General features: G+C 61.7%; 2 protein-coding genes across 4 annotated transcripts; both read right to left on the bottom strand.

Annotated features, from left to right (window-relative positions):
• Window positions 1-412: 412 nt before the first annotated feature.
• LOC140917906 (uncharacterized) lies at window positions 413-9550 on the bottom strand. 3 transcript variants are annotated; one of them, XM_073361430.1, is made up of 12 exons: window positions 9077-9550; window positions 8649-8778; window positions 7827-7955; window positions 7014-7136; window positions 5886-6015; window positions 5698-5755; window positions 5078-5257; window positions 4126-4311; window positions 3709-3851; window positions 2573-2657; window positions 1891-2096; window positions 413-1294 (listed from the first exon to the last, which is right to left on the bottom strand). In XM_073361430.1, exons 1-12 carry the CDS (start codon window positions 9146-9148, stop codon window positions 1165-1167), a joined length of 1572 nt encoding a protein of 523 aa, XP_073217531.1. In that variant the 5' UTR covers window positions 9149-9550; the 3' UTR covers window positions 413-1164. The 3 variants fall into 3 exon arrangements, with proteins under 3 accessions (XP_073217531.1, XP_073217532.1, XP_073217533.1); XM_073361431.1 differs by lacking the exon at window positions 7827-7955; XM_073361432.1 differs by lacking the exons at window positions 413-1294; window positions 2573-2657 and having other exon boundaries at window positions 2035-2096.
• Window positions 9266-16297, bottom strand: LOC140918014 (uncharacterized). The gene is made up of 11 exons (XM_073361541.1): window positions 16226-16297; window positions 14637-14765; window positions 14332-14547; window positions 13646-13755; window positions 12549-12637; window positions 12055-12155; window positions 11704-11847; window positions 10873-11020; window positions 10028-10107; window positions 9643-9750; window positions 9266-9325 (listed from the first exon to the last, which is right to left on the bottom strand). Exons 1-11 carry the CDS (start codon window positions 16295-16297, stop codon window positions 9266-9268), a joined length of 1257 nt encoding a protein of 418 aa, XP_073217642.1.
• Between the last annotated feature and the right edge of the window lie 835 nt (window positions 16298-17132).

Below are 17132 nucleotides of genomic sequence, written 5' to 3'. Positions count from 1 at the left end.
GAGCTTAGGAGGTGAGGACATGGGCCTGGGACTGCTCTCAACCCCGCAGGCAGGTGGAAGGTCCGCGTGGCTCCCACAATTACCCGGGCTCCCCGACCAGGCTCCACCCTGGCCTGGCTGGGGGTGGAGGCCTAAGGGGGAATGGGTCCAAAAAGTGGGAGAGCTATGGACCCCCTAACCCTCCCAGTTCTGGTGCCACTTTCCTGCGTCACAGTAATGGGGCTAGCTGTTCCTCTGTCCCCTGCTGGCTTCACTGAGTGCAGCCCTCTGGTGCCAGGCCTCTGTCGCTATCTCTCGGGGGAGGGAATCAATTGAGTCTTCCATTCTTAGACCAGCCCCTGGGCTACAGCACCCAGCAGAGCACCTGTGCTCACCCAGCAGATCCGCCTGAGTCCGGCCCCTGCGGTTCTGCCCTTTGGGCGTTGCTGAGCAGCGGTGCAGTGAGCAGCCAGCCTGGTGAACCAAAGGCGGGTTTATTTGGACTGCAGGAACAAAGCATGCCGAGAACAAGCATTGTAAACAACCGGCTAAGCCCATGCTCACCACCTCCAGGGTAGCTGCGGCAGGTCTAGCTTCTTCAGACATGCCCAGTGGGTGCCTGTGTCCCCTAAAATCCCCTGCCCCCTCCAGAATGAGTCCCTTTTAAACCCTACTCCAGGTTTTGGATCTCTTGGGGCCTTTTCGGGCCCTGGCCTTGCCCTGAGCAGTGGCTGTGCTGGAGCCATTCTTTCCCTTCCTGCATGTTTTTCCCCGACAGCCCCTGAGAGCTTGTTTGTCCCCAAACTAACCCAATTAGCCAGACAGGAATCCCCAGTATCCAGGTCAGGCTGCAGTGTTGCAAACAGCTCCAGCTCAGTCCATACACTACCCCGCAGGCCAGCGCCAAAGCACAGGGTGTCCTCGCCAGGTCCTGGCCAGAGTGCAGCCGCCAACACAGAGAAGTGCGCTTCTGCAGGGGGGACTGGGGCCTGGCAGGGAAAGGAGGGCTGTGATTGCGCACATGTAGGGTAGGGGAGGCGGCAGCTGTCTGGCCATTCTGGACTGTGATTGGCTGGGATCCTTCCCCAACCAGCTGATTTTCAATAGATGGTTTCTCCAGCTGTGTCCTGGAGTCCGGAATGTGCCCACGGGATCGCGAGCCGATCTGGAGCCACAGCTGGGCGCTTACAGCCTCTCCAAGTGGCTGGTACCTATCAGGGCCACGCCGCGTCGGACGGGAAAGAAACTCCTCAGCGAGGCTGCGAAGGGCCTGGCTCTGGGACTGGCTGGGCCTGGGCCAGGCTGGCTCCTCCTGCTGCAAGGCATGGGGAGAACAGGACGAGCATTGGGAGCAGCACAAGGCCCTGGAACTGGGGGCATGGACACCAGGGTCCTAGCTTACAGGATATGCAGGGACCCAGCCTGGGCCAAGCAGGATGCTGCCCAATTTTAGCTGTGGCCTGAGTGTTAGTGATGCACTCTGGTCACTCAATGCTCGTGGGACAGGGCAGGGGGCTCTGCTTACACCCCAGCAGAAGCTGGACCCTCCAGCGACGCCCACTGGGGCATCGAGCTAAATCTGTGACCGGCCGAGCAGCCCAGCCCCCGGGGGCGGGTTGGCATCCAGAGCAAGCTGGCCATTGGCCCTGAGTCACGTGCAGAGGCCTCCCCGGCTACCTGGGGGCACATTTCCAACTTAGCTCTGGGGGTGCAGTCAGGACAATACACTCAGCTCTTGGCAATGGGAGAGGGCACCACAGAGGGGAGGGAAACCCCAGGCTCCTCGGGGGCAAGGAAGAGACAGCATGGTTGCCTGAGACCCCTCAGGCAGGAGACATTGCGGAGGAGGAGTGGTGGCTCTGGGGCCCTTGACGGGTACGTGGGGGGTGTGTGGTTCTTTCATTTGCCTACCTCACCTGGCGCTCCTGCAGCAGGTAGCCATTGAGGTCCATCTCCAGTAGCCGTGGGGTGATCACCAGTGGGCTTGGCAGTGCCAGGTCCTGCTCTGGCCAGACCCCGCTGCCCCCCAGTGCTGGGAAGCTCCACAGCTTGTGGGGCCCTTCCTCCCTTGGGGTGTGCAGCCGGAGACCCCGCATGGCCAGGGGGCTGCTCACTTCCTGCAGTCAGACACAGGCACCTCATTGCTGCGTCAGGGCAGATAGCTTCCCGCCTCTCCCTTTGCCAGACTGAGGCAGGGGGACCCAGTGAGGAACGACTGGGGCAGAGAAGGCCAGAGGGCAGACAGGGGAGCTGTAGCCTCTTGAGTCTGCCAGTTCCATCCTGTGTGGGCAACAGGGCCTCTCCCTCTGGGTTCTGTGTCTCTGCCCCATGCCCGAGACCAAGCCTGGATCTGGGGGAGCAACACTGAACCCCTACACTTACCCTAGGGATGAATGTGGCCCAGACAGGCCAGTGGCAATGCAGGCAGCACCCTCCTGCCAGGGGCAAGGGTTTGGGGTCCCTCTGATGTGCCCAGGTTGCACTGGGCCCACAGGGCGAGGTGCCTCTCTGGGGTAGCCCACCTGGTAGCCCTAGGCCCTCCAGACATCGCCCAGCCTAGTCCTGGGGGGGTCATAGCTGGCCAGGACCCTACCTGTCCCATCAGCGCTGGAACCAGCATCTTGGGAGTGGGTTGGGGCCGAGTGTCGCTCCTTCCAGGAGGGGTTAGTGCGGTCGGCCTGGAGCAGATGGGATAAAGCCCCGGGGAGGCTGTGAGGAGGGGAGGGTAATGGGGGCTGGGGGATGATCCAGGAGCCCAGACCCACCCACCTCCCAGGAGAGGCTGTAATGGGGAGGGATCTCAAGGGAGGCTGGAACAAGAGGGCCCCAGGGGGTTGGTTTGGAAGTGGGAGCTGCCCAGAGGAGGACGGTGGGCGGGACGAGGGCCCACAGCTGCCCTGTTCCCTGCTGCCAGAACCAGCAATGCCAATGGACAGGGGGATCCCTTGGGCTGGTGTGATGAAGTGGGACTCTTCTTAATGTTTCCTCTGAATAGTATGGGGGTGCCTCAGTTTCCCCTAGGCAGTTCTTAAGTATCTAGGTGGTGGGGTAAGGGTGTATGATCATTGCAGAGCCCTAGAGGGCCGGTGTGTGCAGGAGTCTGGACACAGAGAATGGCCGACACCCTGTTTCCTGGCAACTGATGGCCTGGGCCCTTCCCCCCTGCGAGGTGAGAGCTAAAGGGTTGGAGAACAAAGGAATCAGGTGACCACCTGGCCCGGGAAAGGAACAAAGCCCAGAGGAGGAGGGGCTGGAGGGAGTTTCAGTTTGGGGCTGGCTGGGACATGGAGTGAAGTGCAGACGTGGTTGTCTGGCTCACTGCCCCCCAAAATGGACCCAGCTGAGGGGTCCCGTTCTCTGCACCTGCAAGCTCTGTTTTAGACCATGTTCCTGTCGTCTAATAAACCTTCTGTTTTACTGGCTGGCTGAGAGTCACGTCTGACTGCGGAGTTGGGGTGCAGGACCCTCTGGCTTCCCCAGGAGCCCCACCTGAGTGGACTCGCTGGGGGGAAGCGCACGGAGGGGCAGAGGATGCTGAATGCTCCGAGGTCAGACCCAGGAAGGTGGAAGCTGTGTGAGCTGTGTGTCCTGAAGACAGGCTGCTCACAGAAAGGCGACTGCCCCAGAGTCCTGACTGGCTTCATGGGGAGCAGTTCCAGAGCATCGCCCAGGGACTCTGTGACAGCTGGTTCCCACCCTGCCCCCCACCTGGGTGTGAGCGGGCATTACCGGCCAGCCCACGGCAGCACGGGCTGGATCAGGAACAGCCCCGAACGCTCCTCCACACGCCCCAACGTCTCGCTGAGCAGCTCTGCCAGCTGCAGCCGCCTCGCCCAGCTGCAGCGCCGCTCGCCCCGCCAGCACTGGAGTCTCTGCCAGGGACACGGAGGAAACCGAAGTGGGGTCAATGCAGAGAGCAGGGAGTGCCAGCACCCCAACCACCCAGCATGCCCCCAGCACATGCGGACACACACTGCCAGCACCCCCACACTCCAAAGGGACCCCGAGCACCCCTGCTCAGCCACACCCTGCTAGCGGCCTCTGGCCACAGACCCACTGATCCACCCACTCAGAGCAAAGCGCCTCTGGGCTCCAGCCAGGGAGCGAAGGAAAACAGGGCTGCCGAGCCGTCCTAGCCAGCCCTACCTGCTGCCTCAGCCCTCGGAGTCGCCCCAGCACACTGTGTGCCTTCACGCAGTCACAACTGCCCTGACGTTGCTCCAGGGTTTCTTCTGCCTCCTTCATGCAGACATGGGCCAGGTAACCCCTCACCAGGCCCTCGAACCTCTGGCGGCGGAGCCATCGGAAGCCCCCCATCAGCAGGCTGGCGTCCTGCCGGGGAAGATAGCCCCTGAGCACAGCACCACTCGCAGCCCGGCGTGGTCCTGTTCTTACTACATTGGGGTTCCCGGGGACCCCATTACACCCTCCATATTGTCTGCAGTAGACCCCAGTAGTCAGCTCAGATGCTGTTCTAGGCAGCCCACCCAGGAATCATGGCAGAGCCCTCATGGGCTAAATGTAGCTTGGCCTTCCCTGGATCCGGGTGAGGCACACGGCTCTCTTAGCTCATTTCCTGCTTGAAGGCAGCAGGATTCTAGTGGTCAGAGCACAGGGCAGGGTGTGGAAATTGCCATGGACTCCTGGGGTGGCCTCACAGTTTCCTCATCTGTCTCCCTGGAGGCGTGAGGATTTGGAAGGTATTTGGAGACACTCCGATGAAAGGGCAAGACACATTCTAGACTTGGCCTCTCTGAGCTAACGGGCCCCACTCACTCATCTGCCCTTCGGTGCAAGGCCATTGACCCAGGGCAGGGAGCGCGGGGGGAGCCAGCTGGAGAGATTATCACGTGAGTTGTTTGACATTCCTCCTCCCCGCATTTAGATGGTGGGCGACTCCGGCCACCCCAGCTCCCAGATGAAGGGAAAATGCCCCTCCCGTTGCCAACGGTTAGAGGCCGTGAGTGAGAGCAGCTCAGTGCCAGTGCAAGAAGCAGAGGGATGCCAGGGGAGGTGTCTGCTGGTAGCTTCCATTGCCAGGAGGTGATTCCAGCTGTTCCTCCAGGCTCGGCTGGTGTCTGAGAGCAGGCTCACCTACCTGGTACAGGCCCCATGGCACCTGGCCTCTGCATACACCTTGGTTCAGCACCCGTCTGTTGTGCAGCTCGTCCTGCTGAGTAAACAGGACCCTGGGGGCTCTCCTCTTGGCCCCGGCGCTGCCAGGCTTGGACCTGGGACTCAGCCCCCCTCCTGCGCTCATCAGCCGGCTTTGGGTTAGCTAGACAAGAATGGCAGGAGATGGTTAGCAGTAGCAACCCCTGGGCCTAGCTCCCCCGTCAGGGTGAGCACAGCTCCACTGCAGCCAATGGTGAATCACCATATGGGGGCGCTCTTCCCTCCACCAGTGCTGAGCCATGCCCCAGGACAAGCACTGGAGTGCCCATCCTGAGCACAAGAGCTGGCCGGTGAGTGGCCAGACTAACAGACACTGGGCGCGAGAGCAGGGTACCAGCCATCGCTAGCTGTCTGGCTGCCTCTGTGGCTGGGCACGCAGAGACCTGGGGGTGGATGCTGGCTGTTCATGCCCCCACTGCTCATTGCAGCTTGGGAGGCACCATGCCACCTCAGCTCCCTGCACTGACTTGTGCCAAGGGCAGCTCAGCCAGTCCAGGGGATTTGGGCCTGTACTGCCCACCCCAGCCTCCCAAGCTCCCTTACCGGGACAGCATGGGAACTGTGCCTTCCTCCTACAGGACGCTGGTCCAGAGCCAACGGGCTGAAACGAAGGGGAGAAAGAGCTGGGTAAGCAGCGAGGCACCTGGTCCCACAGAGCACTGGGGAGCTGAACTGTGTGCCCGGCAGCAGGGAGCTCAGGAAACTGGGACGACGCCCCCCCAACCACTTACTCTGCTCCACTCAGGGCAACGCCTTTTCCCAGAGCTGGTGCCGCAGCTCTCCCTTGATCTGACGTCACGTCCTGCGGCTGGAGCAGCATCTTGTCGTTATTGCATATACCTTCAAGCAAGCTGTAAAAAACTGGAAGCCACAGAAGCCGATCTTGCCTGTTGCTCTCCCTCCACTGTCCCCAGCACCCCCGACAGATAAACCCCTTCTTCCAACACTGGCACACTGCGATAACACTGGTTGCCATGGCATGTGCTAGGAGCTGTATGGAGTCGGTGGCGGACTGTCTAGTCTGCTGGGTTTCTACAGCCCCAGTGCAATGGGGCCCTAGGTATCACTGTACCAGGATCGTTAACAAACTAACAGTGTCTTGGTGCCACTCCCTAGCGGTCAGTAGAGTTGAGGTCGGGCAGGTCACCCAGGGGAGCGAATCCTAAAGCAAGATGCTTGCATGAGAGAGCCCAGGGCTGAACGTGCAGCAGCCAAATGCAGGCAGCAGGAGCATCCAGGCAGGGCACAAGGCGGGAGGGATCTCAGACCAATCAGGGCTTTACTGATCTGATGATCGTTGCACCCAGCAGTGACCAGACACCCGAGCACCTGTGCTAGGAGCTGATGTCAGCCCAGCAGCTCATGAAGGGGACAGCTCAGTTCTGCAGTGGCTGGAGGTTCCACAGGCACCGGCTGGGGTGCCAATGTGGGCAGTGAAGCTGGAACTCCAGCCAGACTTTCCAGCTTCTGGGTGTCACAAAACTGAGATATCCTAGGGTGTCTCTGATAGATCTGGATCACTGGCCGTGTACTCGCTGCTTTTACAACCTGGACCTAGCACAACTGCCCAGCTGCTGTACAAGCAGGCCCCTCCTGCAAGCCTGGGCAGGAGCACCGGCGGGCTGCAGGGAGCAATGCCAGGAGGGTGCCAGCGATTTCAAACCCAGAGGGCTGCTTGGGAGAGCTGGGAGCAATCAGAGCCGCCCAAGATCACATTGGCAGCAACGTGACCCAGGAAAGGAACAGAAGCAGCTCAGCTTCACAGTCAGCTGCTCTGGAGACCACACCCAGCGCTGTAGAGCCCCCTGGGCAGCCTTGCCATGCCTGGCTGGGAGTCTCAGGCCCAGCGAGTCCCATACCTAGGGTAGCGTTCCCAAGCAGTGTGCAGATTTCAGCTCTGGCTGCGTCCTCCGGGGCCGCTGGGAGCGCTGTCATCAGCGTACCACACGGGCCGTCCAGGAGCCGAGCCAGCACGTGGAGCTCTGCAATCCAAGCACTAACGGGTCAGCCGCTTAACCACGATCATTGCGCGGCACCTTCCAGCCGAGGGCACCAGCACATGGGTCAGTGGCGGGGACTGAGCTCGGAACTGCTGGATCCAAAACCACAGCCCCTGCTGCCTGAGCTGAAGGGCAAGGCCAGCAGCACCAAGGCCCAGCTCACCCACATGGTCTGCCCACCAGAGACGGAGGCAGCGGGCTACGGGAGCACCCAAAGTGCACCAGCTCAGCCTCGCCACCCCTGGGCCACAGAGGGGGGCAGTGACTTGGCTGGGGTCTACAGGCAGCACGTGGCACAGCCAGGGCTGGAACCCAGGAGTCCTGATGCCCATTACCCTGCTGTAATCATGACTCTGCTCCTGGCGTTACCACCAGTGGATTTACCAATTGCTCGCCCACTACGCTGTCTAGGTAGCCTATAGCTGGCCACGGCCCTACTGCAGGCTGGGAGGGTAAATACATTGAATGGGGATGGGACCAGATACAGACCTTAGCTAGTCCCAGGCAGGACTGGCCTGCTGGGGTGGCAGGGTCCCAGGAACAGGCTGCTCCTGCTAACTCTAGGGCCTCTGCCCTCCGGTTAAGGAGTGCGCTGCCTGCCTAAGCGCCACAGCTTGCTACGGACACACCAGGGGCTGCTGCTGCCTTTCCCCCCGTTCCTGGTGGCTTCACCTTTAGCGATAAGTCCTGCCCTCAAGGTCTCTATGAAGGCCACCACGCAGCTGTCGGCTCCACGGTGTCCCGCTGCAGGCGCTGGGGTTGCCCCGCCGTGGGACTGGGACAGGGCATCTGGGGAAGCACCTGGGTCAGGTGGAGACAGGGTCAGTCCTGGCCAGGCACCATTCTGGGCAGCAGAGCACAGCGGGGCTCCTCTCTGGGCATACCCGCACGACTGCTTGTGGGGGGACGGGTTAGGGGCCCTAGTGGGCTGGGCACATCCCCGGCCCCCCACGGCTGCATGGCTCTTCACGGTGCCAAGCAGAGGCTGTGATCGAGGGGGCATTGCCTGGGCATGGCAGGGCCAATCCTTGTGCTGTAGAAAACACCCCCTGGCCCTGTAAATGCCACCCAGACACTTGGGGAGCAGGGCCTAGAACCCCCACCCATCCGCTCCCCAAAGTCAGGCCTCTGCTGCCTGATCTGAAGGAGGTTGGCTCCCTTCGCTGCTGGCAGTAGCAATCCTTTCACCCCCCACAGGGGCCTTGCTTCTACAAGGCAACATGCCCAGAGACACACAGTATGGGACGCCAAGGAGGCATGCCCACCCTACAATACACAGGCAGAGCTGGCTTCCCAAGGCAAGCCATGGGGATGATGGGCCTGATCCTGCAGTCTCAGGCAGACCCCCAGCAACATTACCTGAGGGCATTGCCCCCCAGCATGCCTGTGCCAGGCTGTCCTTGTCCCTCTCTAGCATTATCCTGAAGGCCTGCCTGGCCTGGGCACAGAGGAGGCACATGCTGGTGAAGGCTGTCTGCAATATGTCCCACTCACCTGCTCTGGGGGCGCCCCCATGTCTGGTGGGCCCGGGGGAAGGAGCGGCTCCTCCAGCAGGGGTGGGGGGCAGAGTCAGCTCAGGGAAACCTCTGGCCTTCAAAGCCAACTGCGATCCAGCTGCAAACATCTGGAAATCAGACCAAGAATCCCCAAAGTCACCGTGGCAGCAGCAGCGCCCACCTTGGGGCGCCGGAAAAGGCAGTGATGGTGCCAGGCTCCCGGCCAGCCCCTTGCTCTGCCCAGCCCCATTCAAAACGCTGCTGAAAATCCCTTTCCAGCCCATCGCTCTGCCCCCCGCCCACCAGCCTCAGTCCGCTCCACGCTGCTCCTCTGCTCAGCTCACACCAAGTCGCTGCCCTGCCCCCTCCACTCTGCCAGGCTCAGCTGCTGCGCCACCCCCCACCGTGCCTGCGACGTCACCTCACCTGTGGGGCTGTCTCCACTCGCTCAGCCGGCTGCACCGGCTGTGTCTGCTGCACCATCTCCATCGGCTGCATTGGCAGGTTCTGCAGCACTGTCCCCAACTGCTGAGCGGTCTCCCCCCGCTGGGACGTCTCTGCTGGGCACGTCGTCTCCGCTGGGTGCCATGTCTGCTGCAAGAATCTCTGCCCCTCCTAGAGCACAGGACAGGCAACCCCGCCCCAGCACTCGTGCAGGTCCCAGGCCACCCCAGCCTGCCCTTCCACACACAGGGCAGGTGCGGATTTTGGCTATGCGGCCCCCCCCCGCGGCGAGGGACAATCCTGGCAATGCGTGCCTGCTGGAGCATGCCCGGCTGGGAGGCCATGCCCAGGCCTGTCACACACCCGGCATCCAAGCAATGAACCCCCTGGACCCACAGATCCTGGAGAGCCCCACGGAGCTTGGACACTCCCTCACATGACAGGCAGCGACTTGGGAGAATCTGAAATCTCCTCTCTTCCCCTAGGAGATCTTGTGCCCCCGGAACCAGCCCCCATCCCCCACCATGCCAGGCCCTGCAAACACCCACCTCCTCCCACTCAGCTGCCATGGTCCTGCAGTGCCTTTCCCAGTGCTCTGTGTCCTCATGGCTTTGCAGTTGGGCTGCAGCTAACTCTGCCTCCAGGGCGGCCAGGAGCTGGAAACCACAAGCCAGCACTCAGACTGAGACCCAGCTGCAGGACGAGCTCCCTGGCCCCTCCCTTGCCCGGTTCTCCCCCTCCCCACCGTGCCCCTACCCATCTCCATTCTGAGGAGGTGCCAACCCCTGACCAGGTGCCGGTTCGCTCTCATGGCGGTGCAGGCCCAGGCCCAATCCTCAGGAAATCAGGAGTGAGAAGGAAAAGAAAGAGCCCTCCTGAGTGGTCCCCGAAGGCCGACCTCCTCTCCCCTCCCCCCGACAACAGGACACCCACCTCACATGTAGCCGAGGCCTCGGGGGTCTGCACCGCTCCAATCCCGGCTGCAGCGCCCCGCCTGGGGCTCCTCTCACCCCCTGCAGAGACGGGCACGAAATAAAGGTAATTAGGTGCCTAACTCCCATTGGTTTCAATACCTTTGAGTCACACAGCCTTGGCAGCGGATGCACAAAGGACATCTCCCTGCAGTGCCAGCCCCTCCCAGACGGGAGCAGCTGTGAAATCACCCGTTTTCCTTCCCCACCATGAGCTCGCCCCGCTGACCCCAGCTGCGGGCGCCAGTCCACAGGCTGGGCCAACACAGGCCTGGCATGCCGGGCTCCCCAGGAACACTGCCAGCAGGAACAGCACAGGGCAGTGGGATGTGGGGCCTGGGCATCTCCTGGAGCCCTGTCCCCTCTGCCCTGGGGACATGACCTTGGACCCCTCCAGCCAGAGGAGAGGCTGCCCATCCTGGGGCTGACAGAGCCCAGGGCACGCAGGGCAGGGCTGGGCACACTCAGTCACCCCCAACCCTTTTGCAGTGAGTCTCTGGGCCTGATCCCTGCATTGATCTCACCACCTCTCTGGTATTGTCCCCTAGGCCTTTGCACATCCTCCACCCCACCCAAACCTGCACCCAGATCCTACCACACAGCTTGGCAGCCAGTCCCCTGGGGAATGGAGCCTGGGGGAGAAGGCAACTGCTGTTGGGGTCCCCTGGCATTTCCGGCCCCTCATTCAGGGATCCAGCCCAGAGCCGCCCTTCCAAGGAGTGGGACTCTAGGGGCTGCAACCCCACCTGCCTCCCCTCCCCACAAGGTGAGCTAGGGCTCGGCTGAGCAGCCCCGGATAGCAGGTACCTGCAGGATGTGTGGCTGAATCCTCTTCAGCATCTTCCTCTTCCTTTCCGGCTTCCCTGGGCCCTCTGGCTGGCCCAGCCAGTGCCCCTGGCCCCGGGACAGCTGAGTGTGCCAAGGGACCACCAATGGGCTGCGGCTGATCCGAGTGCTGAGCAGGGAGAGAAGTGGGGACGGAGGGAGTGACAGGGGGAGACAGGCAGGGGGACCAGAGACCTGGATCTGCTGGAACAGGGGGGTAAGTAACTCACAAGAGGGTGAGGGGGCTTGGAGCAGGGAGCTAATACTCACGGAGGAGCTGGGTGGGGGGAAGTAAAGCACCGGGGGTGCAGAGGAGCAGAAGCTCCGAGCTGATGGGGGGAGGACACTAGAACCCACGACCCGAACTCGCGACCCCCCCCCTACAGCCTGCCCGGGGGGCGGCTCAGCCACCCCATCCAGGGTGGATCCTCAGTTGCGGGGAGAGTCTGCTGTGCAGCCAGGTCGAGGGCATCAAGCATTGTCGGGGTGACGGGGACTCACCTTTGGGATCAGGAACACCCCTTCAGGTCGCACCATGGACTCTGCCAGCCCTTTCCCAAGCTCCCTTCCTGCTGGTGGCCCCTCCTGGGCAACCCCCGCGCAAGAGGGGAGCAGCCCCCCTGAGCATGCAGCAGGGCTGGATGGGGAGCATTTGCTGCACTGGGACAGGAGGAGTGGGGTTAGTCCTGGCACTGAGTCCCTCCCTCCCCCATCCCCTGGGCCAGCGTGCAGTGCCGGGGAGTCACCCTGCGAGCACAGCTGGGCACAGAGTCTGTGGGGTCAGCTCCTTTCCTGGGCCAGCTGGGCCCTCACCTGGGTGGCCACATCCCTCCGCGGCCGCGCCTTCTCCTGCAGGAACCCGTCCAGCTCTGCTATGTGCAAGTCCCGGGTCCTCAGCTCGGCTTCCAGGCGGGCCCTCTGAGCCCCACTCTCCTGCTCCAGGCTTTGCAGGCGTCTCTGCACGGGCAGGGAGGGGAGGGCTGGTTAGCAGGGCGCCCGGGCACAAGGGACAGTGGGGCAGGAGCAGCACCAGGGAGAAGAAGGTCCCTCTCCCCACCCCAGACTTTGGGAGCTGCTACGGGTGGTGGGCCGGGGCAGTGTCAGAAGCTGTCTCTCCATCCCTTCCCCATGCAGGGCCTACGGGCACCCCTCCCCGCTGCCCACCTGGGTGCTCTCCAGCTGGGCTCGGGAGAGCCGGCTCTCCTTTGCCTTCATCTCGCTCAGCTGCTGCAGGTCCTTCAGCTGTCGTTCCTTGGTCTCCACGTCTGGAAGAGACCGACAGCCGCCGGGCATGAGAGGGCACTTCTGTCAGGCCCTCAGGTGGCAGTACAGGGCAGTGTCCCCAGGGGACCCTGAGCAGGGACTGCCTGCTGCCAGCAAAGACCCCAGGCCAGGGGTCAGCCAGAGCCCCATTGCAGAGCCTGGCAGGTGGGAGGGCCAGGAGAGCTGAATGCTGGGACTCACAGGGCACCCTGGGCTCCGATACTGGCATCACCCATGTAGTGGCTGGCCTGGCGACTGCTGCTCACGCACCTGCCAGAGGCCTTGCTGCAGGGCCTGCATGTGGCCAGCCATGGCGCGTGGTGGAGAGCTGCAGCCACAGGATGCAATGCTGGGGAGCCCACCCGTGTCACAGGGGGTGGGACACAGCCCCTCACCTGCTTGAGCCTGCAGGAGCCTGTGTTTGATCTGGACCACCTCTTCCTTAGCCTTGTCTAAAGCCTTCTCCACTTGCTTCCTGTGGCTCCTGAAGGACAAACCCCATCTTGCCTGATCATTGCCAGCGCCCCAGGCCAGCCCCTGCCCAGCCCCACCCTGCCCAGCTGCAGTTGGGGGAACCCCCAGGGTAGAGTACCTAGGAACACGCGTGCAGGGCAGAGAGCCTGTTTCAAGGGGGTTCAGCACAGAGCCCAGCTCTTCAGCCTGGCTGTCCTGCCCTGTGCCCTGTCCTGCCTTGGCAGAGGGGTGTCAAGTACACAGCCTCTCTCTGGGACCAGCTGGTTGTTGGCACAAATCCCACAGTCCCCTGCCCTGCGGCTACAGCTTCTGCCTTTTGGGGTCAAACGTAGCCTGCCTCGAAGGGGAGCTGCTCTGTTGAATGGGACCCACTCAGCAGGGGGCTGGTCTCCTGCGAGTTGTCTGGGCTAGTTGTTCAGAGCCTGCTGGCCTCAGCTAACAGGCCTGGGGGTTTAGCTGTTAGATCCAGGAGGCCCAGACTCCCTCCCACTGGCCTGGGGCACAGCGTGACATAGGGTGATCTGACCTTTCTACGGTCTTTGATTACTTTCTCTCTCCCGAGGAAATACAGTTCTGTTACCCAGACACGGTTGCTGTGTGTGGGGGAGACCCGAGCATGGTGGACTGGCCCCTTTGCCCAGCACCCCTCTCTGTGACTTGCCTCAGGGAAATGGAGAACCCAGGACTCTGACAAAAGATCGACAGGGTCCTACTGGTTGTGTTAGGGGTTAAATGGGGCTGGTCCCCCAGCTAGACTGATCCGCGTTAGGCTGCGTGCACATGGCCATCACCTAGCCAAGTTGCACAGTGACCATCCTGCTCAGCTGCTGAGGGAAGGTCATCAGTGTAATGAGCCTGGAGGTCTCAGCTCTGCTGCAGGCTATCTCCTCAACCCACTCCAAGAGCATGGCTGATAGCAGGTGCCAGGAGCAGCACATGAAAAGGGAGATCTGCCGGCGCAGGGTCCGGAAGGCAGGCAGGCAGGCTGTAGTGGACACATTTGCCTGCCCAGAGGTACCTTTTGGGGCTGTGGGTGGCCAGGGCGCTGGTCATGTAGCTGACAATGTCCTTGTTCAGATCCGCCAGGCGGGACATGGCTGCCTCGGCCGAACTCAGAGCCGCTGTCACCTGGCAGCAGAGATGGGCAGCCCCTGAGACAGCCTCTTGCAGGGATGGGGATGGGAGAGGGGCCTAGGGACAGTGCCCACAAGTGACTGCGGGCTGCCAAGTGCCCTGGGTGAAATGGGCTGGGGGGGGCACAGCCTAGTGCCCACATCTGATGGTCTGCTCCCAGCTGGCACTAACCAGGGACATGATGGGAGAAGCCCCTGGAGTCTGCCCCTCCCTTCACCTTTGACTCAGCTCCTCCTGGTCGGGTGCTGCTTGGTTAATCTCTCCCAGCACCCCGGGGGCATCCCTAGCCCAGAGCAACTGGCCCGCAGGAGTGTGGGCTCGTGGGCAGGCCCTAAGCAAACCAGCGGAGCGACACTTCCAAGAGCCTATAAAAAGCAGCAGGAATGTGAGTGGGGAGGTGGCTCACACTGCCAGCAGCCAGTGGGTTGCTCATTGACATGGGGTTGTCTAGCAGGTGGGTGGCTATGTGGGGCTGGACAGGGTGCCCCGTGGGCTCTGGGGTCATGGCACTGCTGTGCCAGTCACTCAGCCCCAGGGATGGCAAAGTGGCTCCAGCCTGCTGGGCATTACCGTGCCAGCCACGTCGTCCATGTGCACGGGGAAGTCGTCGGGCAGGCTGTGGCTCTCCTCCGCCAGCCCGAGCTCCGCAGAGCAGCTGAAGAACTGCAAGGGAGAGAAGCGCGGGTCAGAGTCCAGCCTGCGTCCCGGGCCAGAGGGGACAGCTGCTTGCCAAGGCCCAACTGGCGAGGCCCCAGCTGTGCCCGTTTCAACCTGGAGCCTGCATCTCTGCACAGAGGCATTGTCACGGGTATGATGTTTGCCTCTGGGCCCCCCAGATTCTCCCCGGATCCCCGCACACCACGGACCCCTCTGACCTCCTGCAGCTGGCTCAGGAGGCTGTTGCGCTGCCCACAGGACTCCTGGTACCCCACGATGAAGACAGTCACTTGCTGCTGGTATCTCCTCTTCTTCACAGGGTCCCCCAAGACGGCTGCCAGCTGCTCCTGGGCATCCGGGAGAGAAACTCTGGGCTCATGCAGCCCGGGACAGCGCGCCCCTTCCCATGCTCAGGGTGTATGACGAATACACACCGCTGGCTCTCCCTTAAGGCTGTTCGGAGCCAACTGGGCCTGTCCTGCCTCACTCAGATCTCCAGAGCTCACCCTTGGATAAGGTGGACTGTGGCCCAGATTCCCCCTTCTGCCCTCTCCCCAGACCCAGATTAGACCAGGGTGCAAGCCTTTGGCTTCCCTTGCTTGCCAAAGCAAGTCATTAGCAAATGGCTAAGTCCCATGTAATGTACAGGCGGGTGTCTGGCATCGCTGCGGCTCAAGCGTGGGAGTGTTACGAACATAATGATCCAGGGTTCTTATAGCACCTCCCATCAGCTCTCAAAGCCCTTGACACCGACCTCCTCTGTAATTATGTCCATTGTACAAAGGGGAAACTGAGGCACAGCAAGGGACTATGACTTGCCCAATGTCATCTAACAGGCCAGGGCAGAGCCAGGCCTAGAACCCAGATCTCCTGAAACCCAGTGCAGTGCTCTTTCCACTAGACCACACTGCCTTCTGCAGCAATGCTGGGCAAAGAGCTAAAAACCCACCCAAACCAGTGGCTTGCACTCCCCACAATTCATGGGGGGGTCTCATTCACTAACATGATCCAGCCTAATTTGCACTTCACCAGGGCCTAGCACTCACAAAACTCCTGACAGGGTGGGGATTTTCCTAGTTAAACACTTTCACTTGGCCAATCAAGTGAAAGGGGGAGGGATAGCTCAGTGGTGTGAGCATTGGCCTGCTAAATCCAGGGTTGTGAGTTCAATCCTTGAGGGGGCCATTTAGGGACCTGGGACAAAAATTGGGGATTGGTCCCCCTTTAAGCAGGGGGTTGGACTAGATGACCAACTGAGGTCCCTTCCAACCCTGATATCCTATGATCAGGATGCACAAACAATTCCACGTGACAGTTTGCTGCAAATCCCCCCTGCCCACGAGGTGCCTGAAGAGGGGCTCTGTGGCAGCACTCAGGGCGCAAGCCAAGGGCCACAAAGCCTGGCTCCGCTTCTGTACAGTGGGCACCAGCCACGCTGGCACCTTCTATAGCTCCCAGCCCTGGGGTTACATCACCCCCAGCTGTGTGGCAGGAGCTGGGGGGGAGGAGACAACACTGGAGCCTTGAGTGCATGGGGCTGGGGGGAGGGGTGGGATACATTTATTCCAGCAGGAGGGCTCCTTAGGTTGCAATCAGCCTCCAATCTGACTCGTTACTGCGCTGCCCTTAGCCCCCCCCCCATTTCAGCCCTGCCTCCCCTCCCCTCCCCTGACAGGAACTACCCCATGCAGGGGCAGGGACCTGTCTGTGCAGCAGCCCAGCCCTGGCGGTTGTTTCACCCTCGCCCCGTGGGGCAGGGGGCTATGGAACAGGCCTGGGGAGAAGCACTGTGCCCTGTTGAACCTACCACATCCTCCACAATCTCCGTGGCTGCTTGCTGGGCAGAGGAGACCTGCTCACTGCGCTCATAGGCCTGCATCATCTGACAGGAAGTGAAAGGGTTAATTAGGAAAGGCCTGGGGCACTGCCGGGTATGACACACATGTCACTTGCTGCCCCCCCACCCAGACAGGGCCAAGGCCCATTGCTAGAGTTGGGGAGAGCATCCTAGCTTGAGCAGGCAGGGAAACATGCCAGGAAGGCGGCTGCATGCCCCATACCTATGGGGATGAGCAGAGCCGGTAAGGAGAGCAGGAGCATCTCTACAGAACAGGGGGGCAGGAGTGGAAAGCAGCAGAGGAGAGGGAAGGGAGCAGAGGGTGATGTGTAGGGAGCAAGGCCTGCCTGCCCTTTTTCTCTGCTGTAGAGATGGGGGAGGTAGCTCGGCCCTCTCTGAGCTTCTGGTTCAAGCTCTCTGCAGACTCAGACAGACATCCCTGCAGCAGCTTCCTTTCACAACTATGTGGGCTACAAACTTCTCCCTTCAGCGGCAGTGCCCCCTCGACCCCTGCTGCGGCTGGAAGCTGTGTCACGCTTGGGTCAGGGCTCCAGCAGGGAACAGCATGGGATCCCCGGTCGGGGGCAACTTGCAGCTAGACAGGGATGGACGTATGGAAATGCCGTTTGCTCACATGGTCAATCCGCGCCCGGATCTTTTCCAGCTCCTCCCTGGTTTCCTCAGCCTGCCGCGCTGCCTTGGATCACAGTCGGGGCAGGCCCGACCCAGCTGTGGAGGCTGCTGTCCCAGCTGGTCTCCATGGCCGCCAGCCTGGGCAGGAGGAGGCAGAGGTGATGCAGCGGGAGTCTCTGCCCCCAGCCTATGTAATTTGTTTCCTTGGCTTTGGGCTGAGAGAAACCCCAGCTCTCAGATGATC

The sequence above is a fragment of the Lepidochelys kempii genome, chromosome 10 (genome assembly GCF_965140265.1).
Source record: "Lepidochelys kempii isolate rLepKem1 chromosome 10, rLepKem1.hap2, whole genome shotgun sequence".
In the NCBI taxonomy this organism is placed as follows: domain Eukaryota; kingdom Metazoa; phylum Chordata; order Testudines; family Cheloniidae; genus Lepidochelys; species Lepidochelys kempii.
Note: the sequence above shows the minus strand (reverse complement) of the source record. Positions and strands in the feature narration are given on the sequence as shown.